Source organism: Enhydra lutris, unplaced genomic scaffold (assembly GCF_002288905.1).
Source record: "Enhydra lutris kenyoni isolate GAN:26980312 unplaced genomic scaffold, ASM228890v2 scaffoldscaffold3, whole genome shotgun sequence".
In the NCBI taxonomy this organism is placed as follows: domain Eukaryota; kingdom Metazoa; phylum Chordata; class Mammalia; order Carnivora; family Mustelidae; genus Enhydra; species Enhydra lutris.
Window position 1 is genome coordinate 42,025,513 of NW_019154087.1, and position 26,151 is coordinate 42,051,663.

General features: G+C 35.1%; 1 protein-coding gene and 1 pseudogene across 1 annotated transcript in view; one reads left to right on the forward strand and one right to left on the reverse strand.

Moving 5' to 3' along the window:
• The window catches only part of LOC111155470 (protein tyrosine phosphatase, non-receptor type 13), a 212,861-nt gene that overhangs the window by 92,896 nt on the left and 93,814 nt on the right, over positions 1-26,151 (reverse strand). The window contains exons 7-10 of the mRNA XM_022515639.1: positions 16,103-16,666; positions 3,430-3,525; positions 2,922-3,015; positions 2,534-2,536 (exon numbers count right to left, since the gene is read on the reverse strand). Coding sequence (XP_022371347.1) covers positions 2,534-2,536; positions 2,922-3,015; positions 3,430-3,525; positions 16,103-16,666 — 757 coding nt within the window. The remainder of the gene's footprint in view (positions 1-2,533; positions 2,537-2,921; positions 3,016-3,429; positions 3,526-16,102; positions 16,667-26,151) is intronic.
• LOC111155819 lies at positions 17,107-22,183 on the forward strand (annotated as a pseudogene).

Sequence of the window (26,151 nt, forward strand, 5' to 3'; positions counted from 1 at the left end):
TGCTTTATTTTTCTTTAAAGCACCGTCATTATCTGAATGTGCATTACTCACTTGTTTTTTAATGGTTTATTCGCTATCTCTCAACCCTAGAAATTCCTTGAGGGACACTTTTTCTTGGTTTTGTTCATGATTCTATCTCCAGTACCTAAAAGTTCCCAGTACATGGTAAGTGCACAGCAATCACTTCTTGAGAAAGTGACAAAATGACAAAATCTCACTTAGTGAGGGGTCAAGGATAATAATAAGAATCTATACATTTTAACTTGCACCTAATATATTTATTAAATATATTAGCTTTCTTGTTCAAATTATTTTAGACCAGAGTTACAGGTAGAAAAAATGACTATCAGTTTATCTCTTTCAACACAATATTTGGTAGAGTTCCTATAAAGGCTAAAAAGTTTGAGAGACAACAAAATAAAAAATAAAACCTAAACAAAGCAAACAAATGAACAAAAAACAAAGAAAATCTGAATCATTTAGGAATGAATAAGTAGGTTGCTTTAAGTTAGAAAAATAGGTTACCTAGTCAAGCAGATAGGCACAGAAGCAGTGGGAATTGTATTATGTATAAACTGTACTTCAAAAGTTAACACAGAAAAAACTTAGAGATGTTCTTTGGAAAACAGCTTTGAATATCCTTTTTGGTCACTGAAAGACACTTTTGATAACTCAGAATCAAAAAATTACTCATTCTGCTGTATCTGACTCATAATTTCCTGTTAATTTCCCCCCACCCCCAATGATACAAATCAAAAGCACTGCCTGGATCTGTTTTTCCATTTCATTTTAGCTAAAGGGAATGGAAATTTTTATAAAGAAGCATGCAAACATGTCTAAATAGAGAACTATTTATAGATCTCACAAATATATGACCTAAAGAACAAAACAGGGCCTCCTAATTGTATGCCAGCATGCTAAGGATGTTATCAGAAACCTTTGTTCACATTCAGAAATTTCTGCACTGAAATAAGGAATTTAGAGTATTTTAGTTAATGTGTTTTTCTGTGGGCAGAAAAAGGGGGTGAGATTTGTCTAAAAGAAGTAGAGTTTAGCATCTTACATGGAATATAGCATATACAGAGACTTAACAATCTACTTCTCCTTGAAATACTTTTTTATATATGTCTTTGTCTAATGGAGAGGCTATAAATGACATATTGAGTTTTTCTTTCCCTACTAAAGTGTGAAATAAAGATAGTTTATAATTAGAATATGATTTAGGTGGCTTTAAAGTTAATGTGCCCTAAAAATAAAACTTGGAAACAGTTGAAACAAATATTCTCTCATAATCTCTTGATGTAACTTATCAAGAAAATTGAAATAAGAGTCACAAAATGATTTAATTTTATTTGGAGGAAGATGTTTTTAAACAACTAATAAATGAATTATAAATTCAATTTTTAATACACAAGCCCAATAATTCTCCAGTTGTTATCTTTAACATGTTTTCATTGAGCTGAAGAGCAACATACTATTTATATAAATTTTCTCCAAATTAAATATATAGAGAGGAGTGACTCCCTCAATTCACTACAGAACTGACTGCATTTAAGTATTTGCTTTGTATTGCTGTTCATCCCAAAATGCTTTTGTGTCTTTAAGAAAACCGTATAACATCAAACATAAACCTATCTTTGTTTCTTACCTCTTTATTCAAAATTACCCAATCATGGTTATCACCACAATGGGGTCCTAGTAATATAAAATTCTATTATGCAAATAAAATACTGCTTTAGGTAAATGAATGCTTATTAGAGCTTTCCTCCAAGGAAATAAAGTTATCATGGATTATTTTAAAAGGCATAAGAGAGAAGAGAAAAAGATATAAATTTAATAAAAACCACAATATTAAAAGGAATAACTTTAGTGTAATGTATTTAATTACTTGGAGTCTAAACCCTAGATAAATTGTCTGTTTTAATCACATGGCTAGGGTTACCTGGTCTATTAATAGTTTACAGGTGTGAAACACTGTCTGCCAGAATTAATTAGCTAAGGGGCAAGTTTTTGTTAATCTCCAAATGATTCTTTTGTATATGGTGATACTTGAATTAAACGAACTAAGATATCAAATTTAAAAGGACTTCCATAGTTTGGGAGTAAATTCTGAAGCAACATCTGGTTCTGTAATAACATATTACAAATGTCAAATTAATGTTTAACATTAACAATATGCTTTTCTTCATGTAAGGGACCTGTGCACACATTTAAAGAAAAAACATCAAAATATTCAGTATTGACTTGACACTTTTCAGTTTAAAAAAAGTAAATCAATATATAACTATAATACCACCATCCTAAGCACAGCACAAGAATAATACCTAACACCTTATAAGAAAGATAAATATTTCCGTATGAAAATGAACTGGAAAGCCCAAATTGAACTTAAAAAAAAAAAAAAACCCACAAAAAAACAAGATAACCTCTTTTAAGCCAGTAAATATGTAGTGAATAGTTAACTTTTTACATAATAGGTTACTTAGTAGTAACCTAGTCATTATTCATTCAACAAAAAATACTCCCTGAAAACCTGCTTGTTAAACCTATTCAACTTTTTGAAAGAGAAATTATTCTCTTAGAAATCAAGGTTTACTATCTTCTCACAGATTCTTGATGCCATCCCTTCAGAATTTCCTGTTATTAAGTTATTTTAGATACATATTGACAATTTTAATTTCAAGCACAAACTATAAATAATCACAGCCAATTCTAATTTTAAAAAATTCCAATAACTCAAACACAAACAACTACAATGTCTTCCACGTAATTAAATGAATTTTCAAGAACTCAAAGAGGTAAAGAAAAAGGAAAATAGAGACTATAGAGAAAAGAGGATAATTTTCAAAAATTCTCCCTGATTCTAATTAAAAAAACCTGACATTGGCAATTTAGTGTTACTATTTTTTCATATTACATACCTTGGTCTCTGTGACTGGCTTTGACTTGGGTTTTCATCTACCCCTGTGAAACTGCTGTTGGATTCAAACCTTTTGGAAGCTTCACTTTTTCGTACTAATTAAAGAATGAAAAAAGGAATGAATAAAGAGAAAACTGCACAGGTGATAAAAATATGAAGTAGCCTTATTTAAAACTCAAACATTTAGCAGATACGCTAAGGTAATTTTAACAAATCATGTTCATACCATCAAATTAATGACATAATGTCATTAAACTCTTCAGAGACAAGTCACATTATTTTTGAAGACAATGAATTTTTTCCCATTATGAAAATGACTATATTGTTGTTTGATGATGTTTGATGCTATTAAGGTCCTAAAATACTGTTAAAAAGAGTAATCAGCAGCTTTTTATAATTTTTATATTTATAGAGAATTATTCTTTTGACACCTTATATCTTAACATCACTGAAAAAGAAGGACGTTCATGGTTTCTTAAAAACATTTTGGTTACTCAAATGCCTCTCACCTTGTCGGAAATCTGATTCAGAGGAAATGATAGATGGACTTTCACTGGAGGTACTAAAGATATCACTGTGGTAAGTTTTGTATCTTCGAATTGGTTCTAAAAAACAAAAACATTAAAAAGCAAATGCATTAACTATTACACACAAATCAAATCAATTATTACATTTACTCTTATGAGACTAGAACATTTTATATATTGCTTTAAATTTACCAATCGCTGGATGGTATTCAAACAACATAATTCCAATTTCGAGGCAGTTTGACATACTGGTTAAGAATCTGGACTCTGACACCAGATTATCTGGGCTTAGATCTCAGCTCACTACTTGCCAGCTGTGTGACATGTTAGGAACTTTCCAGAAATGAGAATCTGAGCATATTACTATTATTTGTTAAAGTCTTCAGGATTCAGTTTAAAACCTTCACTTGGTATCCAAAGCCTTTCATAACCTGGTCTCTGACTACATTTATAGCTGTGGCTCTTAATACTGTGGAGTCACAGATTCATTTATTAGAATTTGATGAAAACTACAGACCTCTCTCCACCCACTCCCCAAAACATACAAAAGCACAAATATTTAAATAGAACATTAAAAATTTAATGTAAGAAAAAAATAGACTGAATGAGTTATCTGAGTCTTTGTGGCAGGATTGGATGTCTAAGCAGGATGTTAGTGGATGATAAGCCTGTAGATTGAGAGAGACTGAAGTTGCAAATGACGGTGGAGAAAATTGATGAAAAAAAGGTGCAGGAAACAGAATATGAAAAACAAAACAAAACCCAACACACATGGATTGTCATTTTGGCAAAGAGGAAGGACTTTTTCTTCTTAAGAAATGACGGACAAGGGAAAGAGTGAAAATACAGAAGGAATCACAAGATAGATACCCATATCAGAGGTTGCCTTACTCCCAGTAATAAAACATGTGTCACTTCCTGGGAGCCAGTGGCCGGGAGCTTGAGAAGAGTAAAGAAATTCTGCTATGAAGAATGTGATAAGAGTCAGTAAAAACCACATGAAAACTTTTATATAGCCATTGAGGGTTTAGATTAGGCTGGAACGCATGAATTTCATTGGAACCAGTCGGAATGGTTTTGCGGCTTTTTCTTGGCACCAGAGAAAGAAAACCATGGGAAACACTTAGAACTGAGGGAGGAGACATGGGATGTATGACGGCACACAATGGATATATGGGAGGGATTCTTTTTCACTAGTCTGCAAGCTTGAGAACAGGAACTTCACAAAATGAATGGACTTATTCCTGGTGCTGCAAGGTGTTCAGTAGAGATTGTTAAAAGAAAAAGGGATGAATAAATTAATGAAATAGTCAAAAGACACTGCAGGAACCAGGCTTGTAGAACCAGGATGAAGATGATGGGCTGGAGGACTAAGGAGGTCACGCTGAGACAAAGAAGGAAAAATGGCCACTTGCTAGAAAGGAAGTTGCACATCGTTCTTGGGGCAATGTTTACCTGAGGATGTAGGCATTATACAGAACACCCCTATTTTGTTCAGCTTTGTACACACTGAATATGAGTAAGAAATAATACCATAATTAATGAAAAGAGTTTTGGGATTGAAAATCCAAATATTTACTAGTACTTTAAAAAAATGATTCCATTCTACCACAAGGAAGTGTGATGGTAAATAAGATAAGTTTTAAAAAAATTTCTCTGGTTTAAGATAAATATGATGGGAAAAGATTTTAGAAGACATCAAATAATGGTTTTGTCTAGTTCTATTTAAACTTAACCAATTAACTTAAGTAATTGTTACTTAAGTTAATTGGTTACTTAAGAAGAACTGCTACTTTCCAAGGGCACTGAAGAAGTTTGTTATATTGTTATAGAACTGCCATGTTAAATTTTTGAGGGATTCCCCAAAGTAACTTGAACAGCAAACCTGGCATTGCAATGTACAGGACAGCAAATGAAACCAACAAGGCCAACAAGGCCAAGGAGAGGACTCAAATGTACAGAGGCAATATGGTTTTTACCTTACAAAGAAAAGTACACAGTCTCAATAAGCCTATTTAGTAGACAGAATAGAGAACTTCAGTCACTTGGATGTTATGCCATGCAATAACAATTTCACACCCCACACTGAATTTACTTTTTAAAAAATTAATTTGTCAGACAGAGAGAGAGAGCATGTGAGTATGCACAAGCAGGGGAAGCAGCTGGCAGAGGGAGAAGCAGACTCCCCGTTGAGCAAGGAGCCTGACTTGGGGCTCGAACCCAGGACCCTGGGATCATGACCTGAACCAAAAGCAGACGCTTAACCAACAAACCAACCAGGTGTCCCATGAATTTACTGCTTTATAACTATTTCTGCCAAGTGGGTGTTAAGTTAGTAAATAAATTTTAAGTTGAATTTCCGTTCTTTGGTGATGCTTCATTATTGTTCTTACATTATTTCCTGAGTCCATGTTCCCTTTCCTTTTTTCGATTCTTGGGTTCCTTCTGTGAGACAAATTAATGTAATATTGATTATCCCCTTTTAAATGCATAACAATAACTCACTTTCCCTTGATGAACTATTGGTTTGTAAATGTTCTCAGCATCACACCTGCAGGGAGGGAGAGCACTGACATATGATGCCTTATTGTTTTATAGTAATGGGGCACTGGTACTCCAGAAACATGGCGAGGATGACTAGATTTGCAGCACTACTAGGGAACAGAAGGCTTTCTTTTCTTCTTCAAAGACTGGGGTAGGAGTGGAAGTCTGTGTTAATTAAAGTGTAGGAATCACTTTTGTAAGCTTCTTGTATTCTGGAATGTATCTTTTAAAAATGTCAGCCACGTTCCTTTCATGTAGGGGCATGGCCAGATTAAAATTCCCAGGCATTATTTACTACTCAGTTATGCTTAGGAGAAAGGCTAGCCTTTGTAAGTATTGGCTTTCCATTTCTGAATTAAATAATAAATTTAACCATTTCAAGAATTATTACAAAATTCCCTGCAAACATAAGATTATTACGAACACTTTACCAAGAGTGTATCTTGCATTGGTGTATATGGAGAGCCATATTTTGCATGCTTACAGATCAAGTGATCTGATAGAACATTGCTTGGTTTTCTGAGATGACCTACTTAAAGGCATCCAGTAGACACTAACTAGTTCCAGAGTAGATTTTGTCCACTGTTCTGGTCTGCAGAAGAAGGGTGATCCCTAATTATCCATGCATTGTCTTTACATTATAGATGTCTCTTTTTTTTTGAAGGATCCAGATATCACAGATATGTTTTCTATCTATATTTAAATGTATAATAGAAGCACTTTAGGTTTGGTCCAGATCCTAGGAATGGGGTATTTCTTTTTTTTTAAGATTTTATTTATTTATGTGAGAGAGAGCATGAGAGGGGAGAAGGTCAGAGGGAGAAGCAAACTCCCCATGGAGCTGGGAGCCCGATGTGGGACCCGATCCCGGGACTCTGGGATCATGACCTGAGCCAAAGGCAGTTGCTTAACCAACTGAGCCACCCAAGCGCCCAGGAATGGGGTCTTAACTGAATGATTAAAAAAGGAAAAAAAAAACCATTTTTATTATGAAAACTTCTACAGAGACACAAAAAGAGAAAGCACAATACATCCTCACATACCCATCTTCCAGAACAACAAAATCTACTGATTGCTATTTTAATTAAAAAGTATCAGACTATTTTTTTAAACAAAGAAGTGCTTCTAAGTATTTATAGTATACACAAAGTTTTATGAATGCCAAAATTCTTGAACCATGTGAAATGGACTTATTAAGAATATTCAAATACTCTTTTTATAAAATGCACATATGGCCACCTTCACTGCAATGTTAACATTTTAACAGCAAAATTTTAAGCTTTCGCCATTATAATTGCAGAACTGTATTTGACTTTTGTGGGACAGAATTAGATTCAGTATCTGATTTGTTGACTTGCAAATTCCGCAGTTAGTAAATATTTAAATGAAGTTTACATTGTACAAATCAATGTTCCGGGGTCCATTTAGGGTCATGATTATTCTTCATTTCACTAGACAATTTCCTTCTCTTTGATTTCCTATGAGTACTTAGTTTTTAGATATGGAAAGTGAAGTTGTGGGAAAGAATCTTAGTGTAGAAATAATGAGTGCAGAAGAATAAATGCGAGCGTAAAATCAGCCTCGATACATGTCGCCAAAAAAAGCAGCACCAAACTGGGTGTATGTGAGTCTATGTATATAAACACATAGAACACAAAGGAACATTTCTCTCCAAAAGCATTCTGTAGACTAGCGGAGAGAGAATGAGAAGAATAGGATCCACAGAAGGATGGCTTAAAGCATTAACATTTGGAGAGAAGTCTAGTTATAGAGATTTTGTAATCATACATACTCTGATAATTGAAGACATCTTTTCATTTCTAGCACTATTTTACCATAATTGAAAGTATACTATTTTTTTTGTCAGAATACAAGATATAAAAATCTGAGGTATTTTATTATTCTTCAACCATAATCTGATCCTTTAAACAAAAATCACTCCAGCCCTAATATCCTATCGACTTCACTTACATAGTAACAATAAGAGACGGCTTTTCAATAGGCTAGAGCATTTAGCCATAGTTTTGGCAATTAGAGTCACAATTTCTACCACCACTTATCACACTTACCACTTCAAACATATAAAGCTATAGTATGTGATCATGAACACTATACTTTTAATATTTAGCATATCATGGAGATTTACATGATATTCTAAGCTTACATAAAGTTATTTCAGAGGAAATGTTCAAGTCTACAATATTCACATTAAAATCAAACTAAGCCAGCACAAACTATAATCTAAAAACATAATTTACAAGTGATACATATTCAAGCTTAGACAAGTGACAGGCAGAAAGTGAGACTCAAAACAACTGCAGCATCAGGAACTAAATAACTATAAAAATTTTTTAAACTCTGCATTTTTAAGCTTATGACCCTAATGAAATATTTCAATTTTCAAATACACCAAAGAAACAAAAGTAATAACATTATGTTTTCATATATGAAGTATTTTTCTCTGCTTTTTTCCAGGGCATTCATTTTAGGGAATAAAGATTATTCCTTTTATATGTTCACTAGAGCCCACTATATTCTATGTTATATCATGCTACATGCTATGTGAATAGAACATATTCTAAAATCCCTTGAGAGCTAGACATGATCAATAAAATTTTTAATCAGGAGGAACAGAACTCATGCAAGGGTAAAAATACATAACTGAGGAAAAATATATGGAGAAATGCTGTGCCCTGCAAATTACTTCATAGATGTAAAATTTGTGCAGCAGAAAGAATGAAGTTTCCAGTTCCCTCGATCTATATAATGTAGTAGCTACCAATCTGGGCTGTGTCTTGCATCTGGGCTGGCTATACCACTCTTCTAGAATCCTCCAGGATCCTGTGTTATAGTGACTTCACTGCCCCATCTAAAGCTTTCAGAGTCCAGAGCTCTAAAGGAAGTTGACTGCATTTGATGTGGGTTGGTAAGGTTATGACTTTCTTGGATTTGGACAAAACACAGGAGAAGGAGGTAGGATATCTCCTAAATACACAGAATTCATCAGAGAATGTCATATCACATATCTGAAAAAACACTTACTAAATATTTAATATTAATAGCTACATTGCAATACTCAGTTTAGATTAATACCATCACATAGGATATAGTGGTTGGTACTAAGGACATAGCTATGAATTAGACCATGCCAACTTTCTTATTTTATTTTTTTCTTTAAAGATCTTATTTATTCATTCATTTGACAGAGAGAGAGAGAGAGAGAGAGAGAGAGAGTGAATGAGCACAAGCAGGGGGAGGGGAACAGGGAGAAGGAGAAGCAACCCCCGACTCAGCATGGAGCGAGAGTTGGGGCTTGATCCTAGGACCCTGGGATCATGACCCGAGCTGAAGGCAGACACTTAACTGAGTGAGCCATCCAGGCACCCCCAGACCATGTCAAATTTCTGATATTTATGACGAGAAACAAGCTCCTCAAAACAAAAAATTTCAATGAAAATATGACATCATCCTACATTGGGAAGGTGAGATAAGGCTTCCTGAACCTGGCTATAAATGAAAGTTTTTTTTTTTTTAATTAATTAATTTATTTCACAGAGAAAGAGAGATGGAGAGCACATGAAAGTGGGGAGGGGTGTACGGACAGAGAGGGAGAGAAAGAATCTTTTTTTTTTTTTTTTTTAAAGATTTTATTTATTTATTTGACAGAGAGATCACAAACAGGCAGAGAGGCAGGCAGAGAGAGAGGAGGAAGCAGGCTCCCCGCTGAGCAGAGAGCCTGAAGCGGGGCTCGATCCCAAGACTCTGAGATCATGACCTGAGCCAAAGGCAGCGGCTTAACCCACTGAGTCACCCAGGCACCCGAGAGAAAGAATCTTAAGCAGGCTCCATGCCCAGCACAGAGCGAATGTGGGGCTTGAGCTCAGGACTGAGATCACGACCTGAGCCGAAATCAAGAGTCAGATGTTTAACTGACTGAGCCACCCAGGCGCCTCAGTTTTGGATTTTAAAAGAGAGCTAAGTTTTGAAGAAAAATTTCTCTCTTCATAACATGTCACGAGAAGTATCCTGCATGCTGAACTGTAGTATTTATAAACCCATCCCCTTGTTTTTCTGAAACGCAACTATAAAAACACGTGAACTTTCAGATTCAATCTTCTCATGACAATGAAACAAACATTAAGGTGCCTCAGTAATCAGCGCAGGCTCACGTACTTGAGCGTTTATATATTCTAGTTGCACAACACAGAGTTTAAGCTGCATTCACAGGCACAGAATAGCAAACCTAGGCTCGACCAGAGGTCACAACACTGTTGTTTTTAAGCAATAGTTAAGGTTGAAGGAAAGTAGATTGACTTAAAACCCCTTACATAGTAATATTTAACCATGGTCATTTTTGAAGGGTTTAATTATATCTGTTTTTCATATTCCCTTCTAGTATTTATACAGAATGCAGAGGAGTTTTGACTGTTGGAAGCCAAATGTTATTCATGGTCCCCGCCCAGGGTGTGGAGTGCTGTTCATACTATACTGACAGTACTGGCTCCAAGTCAGTCTCTCATAATCAGGAATGTGTTGCCAACCCACACGGCAATGTTAGATAGGGAGCGTGCGGTAATTACATACAAGAGAGACGGTGACAGATACTTCTATAAGAAAACACGATATATCAGATTTTGAGATGGAGTAAAAAGGTGGAAAAAAGAAACTAGGAACAAGAGAGAAAGGGAGAAAGTAGACTGGGATAGTCCTCTGCTGGGGTGAAAACAGTGAAATGAAAAGAATAAAGCAAAAAAAGAGTCACATTAAATTTTACAACTAGTTTCCACAAGATAAACCTGTTATGTTTCTTCCTGCCCCTTCCTTACTATTTTTTATATATAGAAAACTATCTGAAAGATTAAGTACTAACTAAGTATAGAAATAGTCTTATATTTATAATTTTTAAACTTCAACTACAGTTTCTTAGGGTCTTTTCCGTTCCTTTCTTATTTTGTTCTCAAGGAAATCAGAACACTCAATGTTCACCACTACTCTTTAGTAGTTTACACCCTTATTTCATTGGCTATAGGATAACCATCTTACAAGATCCTACTGTAGGAAAGCTCCATTAAAATACTCTCTACCACAATAGAGCATGAGACATCATAGAGCTCCATCTTAACCCCTATCCAGTGTGGTTTGCTGCAGAAAGAACAAAAACTGCCTCATTTGAGCCTTTTGTTTTCACTTTACTATCTCATTTTACTGTATTAAAAATTATATAATTTTTTTAAGGAAGAGACTGAAGGGGTTTGTTAATTGGTTAGCTAAATGCCCAACCTTCCAGTCAGTAAAAAATTTTCCAAATAACGTATCTGAAATGTATCTCGTTTCTGCCTGAAATCAGAACGGCAGAGTGGAAAAAATCTTTCTCTGGGTTTCAAGAGATCTGGATTCTAAACACAGCTCTGTAATAAATTACGAATTATGTATCTCCTTTGGCAACCTAGACTACTCTGGGCTTTTGAAAGTGAGAGCTTTGGTTTAAATAGTATCCAGATTCCTTCTAGTACCAAACTCTGCTCTTGCCTGTGTTAGCTGGCTGGTTGATGTTGTCAGCTAAGGAAATGCTATAGAGATGATTTAGGAAAAGGCTCCTTTCAAGAGGATGGCCTAAGGAAAGGGCTATACATTTGAGGTTGAAGCACACAACTGTCTTTCTTTTTTTTTCTTAAAGATTTTATTTATTTGAGATAGAGAAAGAGGGAGCGGGACAGAGAGAGACAGCAGGAAGAGGAGCAGAGGGAAAGGGAGAAGCAGACTCTGCGGTGAGTGCACAGCTATATGCAGTGATCAATCCCACAACCCTGAGGTCATGCCCTGAGCTGAAATCAAGAGTCAGATGCTGAACTGACTGAGCCACCCAGGCATCCCAGACAACTGTCTCCCCTATTAGTTCAATGAGCCTCCTTGCATGCTTAAAAGGACAAACCAAAATTTGGCAGTTACTTTTCTTCCAGTTGCTGTATTAATCCAATGAACATTGGAACACATCTTTTTAAAAATTAGGAAGTAACAGAGATTTGGAAATTCTTAGACTAGAGCTCTGAAATCTAGATGGAAATCCACAATTTCCCGTAATGATGGAAACGCTATCATTAACTAGTTACGTGGTCTTGGGTAAGTTATTAAATCTTCATGAGCTCAGGAATATGTACTCCAAGGCCTAGAATTCTATAATTACTGATAGCCAGTAGCAACTGCCAGATTTAAAGATCACAAAAATTGTACAGAGCACTATTAATATTTTTAAATGGCTTAAAACAAGAGTATTTAAAAAGAAATGTGTCATTAGCAATATCCACTGTTTTGCTTGATTTCTCACACATAAAATAGACCAGTGAAGCCTACTTTTCATGAGAATTAAATGAGATAAATGGGATTTGTATTGTTTTCCACTTTTTTCTTCTTTGTATACTAGCTAAAATCTTTATATTAACAATCTGCGCTTTTCTTTGAACAGCTAACAAATTATTTCACTTTTAGAATATGCACAGTATAAAACCAGCAAATTACTCAACTAAATAACTAAGAATTATTGCTTTTGAATTCCAAACATCAACATTCATTTTGAAGAATACCTTTAGTTTAAAGCAAATATAACTTATTACTACTTTAAAGTTATTATATAATAATGGAGTTTATTTAAGATGGTGTAAGCACTTCCATAATATACCAACATTTTCAAGGTGTTTGTTTAACTTGGTTATAAAATACACTTTGGGAAAAATGAGTACGTTCTTTGTGAGAACAAATGCTTTTGAAAACTTCAATAGCAAAGAAAGATTTCAGGATGAAAATGGTCCTGTATCAAACAATTTAAAGCACATTTTATTTCTAAAAAGAAATCTTTTCGGGGCACCTGGGCGGCTCAGTCGGTTAAAGCCTCTGCCTTCAGCTCAGGTCAGGATCCCAGGATCCTGGGATTGAGCCCCACATCGGGCTCTCTGCTAGGCAGGGAGCCTGCTTCCTCCTCTCTCTCTGCCTGCTTCTCTGCCTGCTTGTGATCTCTGTCTGTCAAATAAATAAATAAAATCTTAAAAAAAAAAAGGAAAACAGAACTTTAATATAGAAAAAAATACACAGATATAAAAAAAAGAAATCTTTTCCTTTTCTTCTTTTCTTGAATCTCTTGTAATGAATATAAAATTTCTAAATTTAGAAGTAAGGTTTTTAACAAGTTACCATTTTAATAAATAAGGTCAATAACATTATACATCATCTTTGTAGATATATGTGCATATTTGGAAACAAGTTGTCAACAAATTCGTGTATTTGAATTTCTTTAACACATGTGCCTGCACACATTCCCTAACAAGATAAAAGCCTCATATGGAAACTAGGAGATACTTTGGCTTACTGCTCATTTTATATGTAATAAAAAAAAATCACCTATTCAAACAAAGTATATCAGACTAGTGTAGCATAATTTTACACATTAAATATATTTCCATGACTGTCTGATTTCTTTACTGTTTAGCTCTCAAACCTAAGTTCAATTGTAAAAATAACATTTTCTCAGACTTCACTAAATCATACAACTATTAATTTAACAAATATGAAATAAATAATCTTTTATTTATTTATTTATTTTTTAAAGATTTATTTGACAGAGAGAGACACAGTAAGAGAGTGGGGAGTGGGAGAGGGAGAGTGGGAGAGGGAGAAGCAGGCCTCCCGCCAAGCAGGGAGCCTGATGTGGGGCTCGATCCCAGAACCCTGGGACTCTGACCTGAGCTGAAGGCAGACACTTAACGACCGAGCCACCCAGGCACCCCTGAAGTAAATAATCTTTTAAAACACACACATGAGAACATAAGAAATTAGGATTTAATTTTTAATATTCACATGTTAATTACCCAATTTCTTAAATGTTAGAAATAGACAGCTACATCAATAGGTAGCTTCACTATTTATACTCTGAGACTATCACAGTTTTATCTATTTGAATAATTAAGGGTTTGTTTTTTTTTTTTCCCCCCACAAAGGGCAAAAATTCTTCACATAAACTTCTCTACGAGGGCATGTTCATAAGAAGGTCAGGCTGTTATTCATATGCTAGTTGTTGTACAACATTAAGTAATTATGAAGTTCAACTTATGGAAGAGAAGACTTTAAGCTATAGAAAGTGCCTTTTCTGCCTTTCAACTCTAAAAACTTACTGATCAGAGTTAAACAGTAAAATCATGTATATAACAAATTTCTAAGCTATTTTCTGTCCTTGAAAGTTTTCAGATCAAGATTACATACAATCATCTCATAAAGCTGGCTAGTGTTTATTTATTTATTTATTAAGTGCTCACTTCGGCAGCGCATATATTTATTTATTTATTAAGATTTTACTTATTTATTTGACAGAGAGAGAGAGAGAGAGCACAAGTAGCGGAGTAGCAGGCAGAGCAACTGGGAAAAGCAGGCTCTTTGCCTGAGCAGGGCGCCCAATGCGGGACTCAATCCCAGGACCTTGGGATCATGATTTGAGCCGAGGGCAGATACTTAACCAACTGAGCCACCCAGGTGCCTCTAGTGTTTTCTTTAAATGCACATACATACATACCCGTAATATCAATTAAGTGTTCAATAATTTCCTGTATAATTTCAAATTCATTGCTAATTTGCAATTCCTGAATTGAAAAAAAGAAGCAAAGCTTCTTTTATTAGAAGTAAAGCACAATGTGTAGATTATGTTCAGTCCAGAGCTAAACTTAACCTTAAGTAACAGAACAAACCAGTGGCAGAGCACTTTAAAAATCAAAAATATTCCACTGGAACAATGGCCTTAAAAATGAATACGACCCTTTATTATGCCACTACTCTTGTTTAACTAGAAACACCTTAAAGTTCTCTCTCAGCTATGTCCCAAAGTTTGTCTACAAGGCAACGCACCAGTCTATAAATGCATTGAGACATTTTAATCTTCAAAAATGTAGAGGATTAGATTGATAATTCTAATTTTGTTTTCTCTTCCATTTATTTATGTTAAAAAAGGCCTCTATCCATGTCTAACACATAATTTTATTCTACTCAATACATTGAGGTTTATGTACCAATCAGGTATTTTTGAACTAGAGCTATGCTCTGCAAATAAGAATTTATCATCGATAAAGTTGTTTTTTATGCACCTCATCCTCATATTGTGATACTTTGATTTGTTAATCACCTTACATTCATTACCGAATCTACTTTTGTTGAGCACCTTTGACAGATGGGGTAACTTACCCTTGAAGGGATTGCGCCCAGTTGCTGAAGAAAGGATCACACTGCTACTGATGCAGTAAATAATTCAAGCTTGGGCTGTCTGCCTCTAAATCAATAAACCTACACACCATAACTTCTAAAATATAGATTTAAAACTTCATTCCAGACCAAACAAATTATGTCCTCTAAGAGTTGCGTCCCCTATGTTTCTTTTTTGAAGTGGGTGGTCTGAGAGCCAATGCACTCCTACCAGGCTATTCTGTCTCCCTAGAATTGCTGGTTTGGATTACTGCCTCTTATTCCCATTAACCAGTCCTGTAGGGAAGCCTCTTTTGAGAGTGCAAGATACAGGGGGTGCCTGGGTGGCTCAGTGGGTTAAGTCTCTACCTTCGGCTCAGGTCATGATCTCAGGGTCCTGGGATTGAGCCCCGTATTGGGCTCTCTGCTCGGCGGGGAGCCTGCTTCCCCCCTTCTCTCTGCCTGCCTCTCTGTCAGCTTATGATCTCTCTCTCTGTCAAAAAAATAAATAAAATCTTAAAAAAAAAAAAAGAGAGGGAGTGCAAGATGCACAGTGCTGTGGAGGAGTAAAACAAGTAGAAAACATTGCTCCTGCCTTGAGAAGCTTACAATCTAAAAACATGCTACCCAAAATATTTAAGTGCTATACAATGCCTGGACTGGGATGCTTACTAGAGATGACTAGATGACTAGAGACGACTAGAGATGAGGAGTGTCGTTTGATTAGGGTTTTGGTGGAGAGGACAGAAACTGACAGAGAAGAGGCTAACATGGTATAAAGCTTTGGCAGTGGAAATAAGACTTGTGGAATGGTTTAATAACCCTTCTTTATCTCAAAACACAATTTTAAATATTTCATTTCAATTCTCTCTCAAACACATACAAAATTACTGACCTTCTACATTCATGGCTTCTCTCAGAATGTGAAGTTTCTTTTGTCTCTCTCGAATTCGGTCCAAAGCACTTGATATTGCTGAGGAAGTGGGCAATTCTCTCATGTGAAACATTGGATCCACTTTCTGAGGGCCAAAGATATCCAAGGCTATGCTTCCATCCGAGTATCTTGCTTCCTTTTTTCTAGGAGTAGTTGAAGTTCGCACTGTTACTGCCTGAGGGAGATACTGTCGGAATCCACCAGTTTCCCCAGAAAAGTCTCTGTCGGCTGTGCAAAGCAAGTCCATGGATGAAACCCAAATCTTCTTCTTGGGAAGCACATCAATGCCAGGGAGAGTTTTTTTTTCTGGGCCACTAGTTTTGAACTGGTAAGGGGAGCAGGCATTTTCAGAATCTTCGTGTCCGGAATTATTATCTGATGAAATGTCCTTGAAATAATCTTCCTCATCTTGTGTGTCTCTGATGGACAGAAATCCCATAGATTTACTAAGCCCTTTGTTAAGAAAGGTCTGATGAGAGAATGGAGACTTGTGTATGTCTAGTACATCAGAAGTAGTGCTTCTTCCTGGAATGATAAGAATCTATCATGTATGCACAGAAGTTTTAGAAAATAACTGGAATGTAACCTTACTATTGACAGTGAAAGTGCTGGTAATTTCCTAAATCTTCCTAATGGAGGATCAGAGATGAAATGGATGGCAGTAATAATGAAAGTGGAAAGAGATGCTATGTTTGTATAACTTTTCATAGTCCAATGTTTCTTACCCAGTGAAAACAATAATGTATTGAGCTTACTTTTTTGAGTAGTAGTATTTTATATTCATCAAAGGTGAATTATTTGGTTTTTAAAAATAGACAAAGAAAAAAAAATAGGCGAAAGTTTCTGATACTATCCAGCTTGGCAGAATATTAATTTAATCCATGAAATGATTTGGGATATGAATAGAATGTAGAGTATACTCCTTTAACTTCTAAAGATATAATTCAACTGCATATCACTTCAACATGAAGACTTGGTATGTTCTGGTTGTTTAAATATTTTTAAAGAAGAAACAGAATTCTTGCTATATTCTGGATGAAAAAAAGATCGCAGCATTTGGAATTCTTAAGTATCAAAGTTTTATTATGATTAAATACGTTTTCAGAAAATTTGTTTGAAATCCAGATAATCTGATTGTTCAAATTATGTAAGAATCTTAATTTTTCCAGGGCAGACCATCATGTATTAAAACATGCATTATGAGGCGCCTGGGTGGCTCAGTGGGTTAAAGCCTCTGCCTTCGGCTCGGGTCATGATCTCAGGGTCCTGGGATCGAGCCCCGCATCGGGCTCTCTGCTCCGCGGGGAGCCTGTTTCCTCCTCTCTCTCTGCCTGCCTCTCTGCCTACTTGTGATTTCTCTCTGTCAAATAAATAAAATCGTTAAAAAAAAAACATGCATTATTTTAATTATTATTTAATTATTTTAATACTTTAAAACATGTATTAAAACAAGTCTTTTGGGGCGCTGGGTGGCTCAGTGGGTTAAGCCACTGCCTTCGGCTCAGGTCATGATCTCAGAGTCCTGGGATCGAGCCCCGCATCGGGCTCTCTGCTCAGCAGGAAGCCTGCTTCTGTTCCTCTCTCTCTGCCTGCCTCTCTGCCTACTTGTGATCTCTCTCTGTCAAATAAATAAATAAAATCTTTGAAAAAAAATAGCCTTTACTCTTAAACATAAATGCATCAATATTTGTCAACTGGAATTAAGTACTAATTCCTTTTATTCTTTGGTCCTTATGTGTTGATGTAGTTAAAAATCAGTAAGGCATTCTAGTTTGTTTTATGGCACCAGTCTATAAATGCATTGAGACACAGCAAAAATGTCCAACCAGAAATTAATTTTTGGAATTCAGAGTCAGTAACACAAAAAATCATATATATGTATACTGTATATGTATATTATATATATATATGTATATGTATGTATGTATATGACTCCACTATAGGAAAAGAAATGTAGAAAAATACTTCAGTTACTAACCCAAAAGCCCACGAACACTGAAGATTTCCTGTTTGACCTTCTGTGATCCCTCTTAATAACTTATTTGCTATGTATACAATATAAAATAATGACTAAAACTTTCCTAGTAGTAATAAATTGCTTAGTAATTCATCCGAATAAGTCAATTTCCTCTTCAGGGTGATAGCTATAAGTTTTAATTCCCTGACTCCACATTTCACCTTAAAAATCTTAGAAAAGCGAATTCATTTCAGAATGGTCAACAAATAATTTCTTACTGGAAAATTAGACTCAAACATTTTGCTTTTCTTGCAACTCATCTTCCCTGGACATGGATCCACTTAAGTGCAGATAAGGATAACACCAATATTTGGGCCGTGTCATATAAAGAACACTGAGAATATACCACACCACAATTAGACATAGATTGTCACACTCTAGCTTCTAATCTAATTTAAAACTGATAAACACATCTATGTTATAGTATTTTAGAAGTAAATTACATTCTTAAACAAACCTCATATTGAAACTCATTAATTTAAGATTTTATTAAGAAATAGAGAACAGAGATATTCTTGAAAATTAGGTAAAAAATAAGAATTGAAAGGACTTAAGGATCATACAACCATAGATGAGCTCAACAGTCTGTCTTCTTTTACTGCCTTGATTCCCAAAAAGTAGCCAAAACTTAAAGAAAATCCAACAAATGAGGATTTTGGCAACATCATAAATCCATAGTCAAACACCTTGGACCCTCAATATCAATGTGTTGACAGTAATTTCACTCACTCTCCACAATGCTTCACTTTTCCTCATTTTTCAAATTTCCCACATTAATTCTGTCTTTTCTTTTCTGATGATCTTGTCCCATATTTCATCAAGAAAATAGAATCTGTCAAAAGAAAGCTTCTCATTTTCCCATGGCTAATTTTATACATCTACTGGTGTCTGTCTATCTTTTCTTTTGTCTCAAAAGATGAAATTTTCTACCAGTTGAAGGCGAATTCCCAATGTGTCCAATCCCCCTTTCCTTTTATGTTACCAGAGATTTTACTTCTTTGGTTAATGTCTGCCCTCAATCTTAACCCCCTTCTCTGTTGAGTCATTCCCATTAGTATCTCTATAATAAACAAAATCTCTCCCCTGTTACTACATTTCCTTCTAGCTCCCTTTGTCACCAAATTCTTATTTTCCATTAGTACTCTACTGACTTTAGTCAATTTCCAACTTCTCCACACCTTGGGAACTTCCATTACGTAAAACTAATGACCTCCATACTGCTAAATCCAACAGATGTTTTGATCTATATCTTACTTATCTCTCAGCAACAACTGATGGTGATGACAGCTACTTAATGAAGTACTTTCATCTCTTTACAAGACCAGTATTCTCCTACTTAGACTGCTCATTCTTAGTTTTTGCTTTTTCCTCCTCTATTGGAGGATATCTAAATGTTGGAATTCCTCAGGTATCAGTTTCAGAACCTTATCTTTTCACTCTCTTTTTGTATAATTTCATCTACTAACAAAGCTAATTAACTATATACTGATAACTCCCAAGTTGATATTCTTGGCACCAACATCTTCTGGGAGCTCCAATCTCATATAATTGAGAATTCTATGAGTATATCCTAAAAGCACCTCAAACTGAACATGCTTAACACTATTTTTTGCTTGCCACATCCAGAGATGTCCACTCAACTTCAATCTTCCCAGTTTCAGTAAGTGGCATCACTACCTAACTGATGGCTCAAAACATCAGTTTTGTGCACCATCCTGAAATCCTTCATCATCCTTATTGCTTGTATCAAATCCATTAGAAGTGCTGGCTATTTAACTTCTCAAAGATATCTTACTCCATGTAATTATTTCCTTTTTCACTGACATCGCCCTACTCTCAGTTAAGATTATCACTTGACTAGAAAACTGCAACAGCTTCTGGAGAGGGCTCCCTTCTTTCTTCACGCAACTACTTCTCTACTCGGCAGCCAGTGTTATCTTCTCAAACTACATATTCCGTGATGTCACCACCCTTTTAAATAAGTCTCAAAGGCATACTATCACACTCAAAATAAAATTAAGACTCCTTTCAGATCTGCCATTTGAATCTTTTAGTCTCATCTCCACTTCTTCTATTCCATCCAGGCCACAGGTTTTCCTGTTAAGTTCTCTTATATGTTAGGACCTTTATACATAAAATTTTCTATGCCCTGAATGGTCCAGACCTTTCTCATGGTTAGTTTTTCTTATTCTATACTTTTATTTGAAATATGACAGTGAGGCCTACCCTAACCACTATTGAAATAATCATTTTCTAAGTGTATCATGAGTCTATTCCATTCCTAGCAGGTAGATTTATCATTCTCTTATACGTCATTAGTATTTATTGACAATATATTAATGGGCCATGGTATCCTAAAAGAGCCATGTCTTCTCACCAGCCATATGAGACTTAAAACTAATTGCTAATAAGGTGGCTCTTGGATAACTACTGCTCTATAAATGCTAAGCTTTTGCTTTATGCAAATTAATAGATATAAAAAATATTCCAATTCCTATTTATTGGAAGTCCAGAAAGTTAAAAGAAAAGTTCAGAACATTACCATTTTTAGACTCTGTATGGTAGTACAAAATTGTAATGAAAATAATTCATTTAGAAGTTTGCACTACCTTCCTATTCTGCTTCTACAAAATACGCCAAATTTAACTATTTCTCAATTTGCTCTACATGCCTGAAAATCCCATTATGATAGCCAGCTTAAAATTTCATAACCATTATTTATAAAAGATTTTTAAACATAATAAGGTCTCTTCTAGTAGCCAATAAAATAAACAAAGGAATGGGTAAATAGGAAGAGGAGTGTGAGAGAGAGAAGGGGTTGGGAGGGATTGATACTCCTGGGAAAATGGGCAAAAAATTGTGGAGGTGTGAAACAAAGTTCAGAGATAAGTATATACCTGTTAGACATGGTCTAAAGTAAAATTCTAAGAGCTCTGAGCCACAAAAGCATTAAAGGGAGAAATTGAGTGTGGATCACTTTTGAAGAAAGAAAAAGGTAGTGGTAGGAAAGAGAAGTTTGGGTCTCACAGGCCTGCACCTGCCTAAGGGTCAGGGAAGCCAGTCATACCTAATGGTGGGAGGCAGTAACCCCTGCTTTTCTTCCACAGGCAGGAGAGTTAAACAGCCTCTCAAAACACTGTGAAAGATAACTGATAGCAAGAGACTACTGCATACCCATCTTTTTTTTTTTTTTAAGATTTTATTTATTTATTTATTTGACAGAGAGAGAGAGATCACAAGTAGACAGAGAGGCAGGCAGAGGCAGAGAGAGAGAGAGAGAGAGGGAAGCAGGCTCCCCGCCGAGCAGAGAGCCCGATGCGGGACTCGATCCCAGGACCCTGAGATCATGACCCGAGCCGAAGGCAGCGGCTTAACCCACTGAGCCACCCAGGCTTCTGCATACCCATCTTTTATGCAGATTTTCAATTATCCTAAGCATCTTCAGTCCATCATTCTTCTTAGAGAACTTTTCAATATTGGAAACACACTTGACATGGTTGGGCATCTGTTCTGCTTTTGTAACTGCCGTGAAGCTAGTATTATATTTAGTAGTGAAACCAAATACATCCACTAAAAGAAGTTCATTATCATACAAGATGACCAGATTTTTGAAATGCTGTATCTAATTTCTTATGTGATGTTTCTTCTTTCACATAAATTTTGTTCTACATGGAGCACCACTCACAGAGTTGGTGGTGGAAACATTTTCATTTGCAGTTAGTTTGTCTACTTTTACTACTGTACCTTTTTCATGTTTGTTAGAACCAAACATCAAAGCACGGCTAAGAATTTTCAGTAGAAATGGAGTCACCACTTGGGATAACAGTGTTCAGATCATTACAATTTCTAGCTCTATAGGAACATGGCTTGGAGCCTTTTCTAGTCCACTCAATTGGGAAAGACTGTCGCAGATACGGCCCATCTCCTGTACACTTGGAGTGACTTTTGGCTACATGGCTGGCCTTGTGATTTCACCACTGTAGATACACTGGAATAAAAAGCAACTTACATACAAGAACAATTAACTGGAGCAAAGGGAGAGAAGACATTTCTTTGTGCAGATTCCATATAGACTGTGCAGACACATGTATATGGGTCTAAGCCAGGCAGTTCCATTTATAGCACCGTTTTTTAATGTAGTTACAACATGATGTGACTGTTTTTGTAGTTACAACATGATGTGCTTTTCTACCCCTGAGCGATTGTACTTCTAGTTGAAATAAAAAATTTATAATAGAAAAAATAAAAAAGGAAAGAGACATTTGGAGCTAAGTGCTTTTTCCAGTGGGTCTAATATCTTAGGACTGTTTTTGTTTGCCCCCCCCACCTTTTTTGGTAATTTTATTTATTTATTTTTTTCAGTGTTCCAAGATTCATTGTTGTGTTTGCTTTTTTGGATGAAAAAGGAGACATACCTTTATCTAGGCAACAGAGATGTGGATTTTGGCTTGTATAAGCACACCCTTTTTAAATCACATATTCTTAACTGGCTCTCAATGCATTTTGTCCTATCAGTGATCCTATCTTCAGCTGTACATCTGGATATGGAATTGCATGATTAACACATCACAAGTGGATAAAATATATATAGCATCACATATCATCATGGTTGCCTTATATTGCTAAAGTACTACTGAAAAAGTTTCACTAATCTGGGAACTAAAAATGAGAGCTCAGCTATAGAATATGGCTCTTTAAATGAGGAGAAATAGGAATTCTAGGCTCATTTTATCAGGTGCATAGGCTGCTAGACCAGTGAAAACCATATACTGTTGCTAGTACCAGTGCTCCTTACTTACTAACTTCATTTGAGACTAGATAAAATGCAATTTCTACACCTGCTTTCCAAATCTTTCTGAACATGTGCTCAGCTATTTTTATTATTTTACTTAAGAGGCAATAAACAGCACTGAAATCATTAAGTACATCTAATAGCTGTGCTCACTACCCATTTTGATCACAGGAAGTTAATGTTATTTTTGAAGGCAATGCCACTGGAATGACTCTTAAAGGGTTTCAGGTAGAAACTTCTTTAATATTTCCTCATCCTGGGAGAGTTACTAGCTCCTTCCACTATACTCACAGAGCATGCTGGCCCTCTCTCAGGACATTTCTTTCACGATTTTAAAATTATCTGTTATATTAGATATCTGTCATCACTCCCACTTGTTTCCTCACTCCACTCCCAACTGGAACAGTTACATAAGAAACCATGTCTTACCTGTTTCTGTATTTCTAGTTCTTGATTAAAGACATTCCAAAACAATGCTTATAGAATGGATTATTACATAACTTTTGGAAACCTTTTAAACCCAATTTAGGTAGCGTAATCTACCAGAAAGATTACTGTTAAAACACCTGGGTTTTAATTCTAACTTTACCAAACTCAATCCATGAGGTTGGGCAAGCCACTTAACTTCCATATTTCTCATTTCCTTCATCTACGATGCTGCGGACATTACTTATTATACCTTCTTCTTAAAGATGACAGGGTAAATGTACTAACACCCAATGAAATATAATGAGCTCTTCTGAACAAGGGCAACATAAAATTCTAAATTCCACCTCCTTTTTGTTTTTGTTTTATTTTCCTCAGCATATCATTATCTACCCAGGGGGAATTTAAAAGTTCTTTTGAGAGGAAATCATGAAACCAGAAATCAAAAGATCTCCTACAAAAGTTTAAGATCCTATTACTTAAAAAATCAAATTACTCAAAACAGGATAACCGGTGACTATAGGTGGATTTTACATCTCTTGAAAAGGCTCTGAGTTCAAAGAGAGTTTACAAACAACATTAGATTATATACAATTACAAGTATCCAAATAGAAAATCAAACCATAAACATTCTCCTTTTGGAGAATACATAGCTTGCTAAAAACTAAATAAGAGAAAAATAAATAAAAATAAAATATTTTAAGAACATAAAAAGTCTTCATAATAGGACATATCCCGTTTATTTCAAATTGAAAAAAATCTCCCTTGTAAAGTACATTTTAACTATATTTGTTAAGTTTGATTAACATCAGCTTTAATTGGATATCATCATTCACCTTTCCCCTCATATAAGACTCAAAAGACTTAAGCATCTCTTAGAAGCTAACTTCAAAATGACATTTCAGTATTAAAAGAGGTTTCCTGATTCCCCATCTGTCCTCACAAGTGTGTTCAAGTACACACAAAAAAGAAACATGATATTGTCAATACACCCAAGTTCTGAAGCACTATCATGCTGATCTGATCATGGTGTAGGTTTCCGCCTTAAGCTTGGCAGGAAATGTTTGATTTCTTTTTGCTGAGTGAAGCCATTTTATCAGCATTGGCAGTATAAAATAACAAAATGGGGGCAGACAGCCTGCAAGTTTAGGCCTTTGCTTTTGTTAACAGATCTGAGAGGTAAGATATAAAGAGAGACCTTTCAAGGTCATTGACTCGTAGATAAAAAAATGTTATTGTTAAGTTTCAGTTGAAGAATCAAATCACTTAGACACAACACATTATCCCTAAAATTGTTTACTTCTTTTAACTTAATTCTGTATCTCAATGCCCATTTTGACAACTTCTTTATTGAAAACTACGGCCAGGAGCCTAATAAACTAAAGCTATCAGTACATACAGGTTTCAGGTTGGTTTGCAAAGAGAATGCTTTCATACTGATGTAGTTTAACAAGGCTCTTTGTTATAAGTGACCACTGATGGAGAAGAACTGCACTGCCCAAAACTAACATTTGGGTCCTAAAAAATATTTCTTCTTCACAAGTCCATTTTTTTAATCTTAAGGTTTTTATATTACATTAGTATAAGCCACTGACTATTAGCTGCTAATTGCTTGTCTTAAATAAGTATAATTAGTACATTATGTCAATTTGGTCTTTGAGATGTGGTTTTATACATGTGTTGAAGGCAAATTAAGACCGCCCTTGAGCAGTACTACTGTGGAAAGCAATGCCTAAGAAGAATTTAAGAATTCTCTTGTATTACACTTGATCTCAAAAAGGCTATTAAGTGTAAGGACCTCCAATTCTACCCAAAATGTAAATATAAACAAAATCTGGTGTATCTTGAATGACAAATTGTAATTCCTTACAAATTTCCTTGAGTTTCGATATAGGGAAGATGTAACTCTCCAATAAAGGGATAGGACTATTAGAAAATAAAATCAATGGACAGTCCATTTACAGATTTCTCTGTTAAATTTTTAAAGTTACTTGTGTCAGTTCTAGATTATCTGCATTTGGATAGTCCGTTAGTCAAAAGAATTCTCAAGAGCTATTAGACAATAATATTAAATATTTCTTAATATTGTAAAAAATCACAAAAGGCATTAATAATTTGGTTGAAAACTTCTGATATATTTGTTGTTACAGTAAGAAAATAGTCTGTTAACACTTGAGTCTTTAAAATTTGGTAAACTAAATATAGCAGAGTAATTTTTTTTCTTTTCTATAAAATTTATGTTGGATATGGATAAAATGGGGGTCTCATATATATAGCAACATTTCTGATTTTTAGGAAAAAATGAAGCATATTTAAAAATTAATAATCAATAATATAATATTATTGTTACTAACTCAACAAATAACAAACAAGCAAACCAACTTCAATTCCATACCATGGCCATTTAATGATATTAGGAAAATATAGAAGGAAATTCCAGAAAGTAAGTAACGAACAGGAAGAGAAATAAGGAAGGAAGGGAGAGAGGAATGGAGACACGGACAGAGAGGGAGGGAGGGAGAAGGATTGGTGGAAGGGAGTAAGAAATTAGAAACATGATAAATAAGAGAAACAGAAATCATTGAAATCTAATTCACTTATTAAAATGCTCATTATGTCTCCTTGAAAAAAAACTTTCTACTTGCTATTGGCATTTAACTATAATTTTCTATTACTCAATTTTAAAACAGGAGTCTGACTGAAAATTTGATGGATTAACAAAGTGCTGCTCTTCTTGGCACCAAGGTTCCCACTATAGCATATCTCAAATCTTTA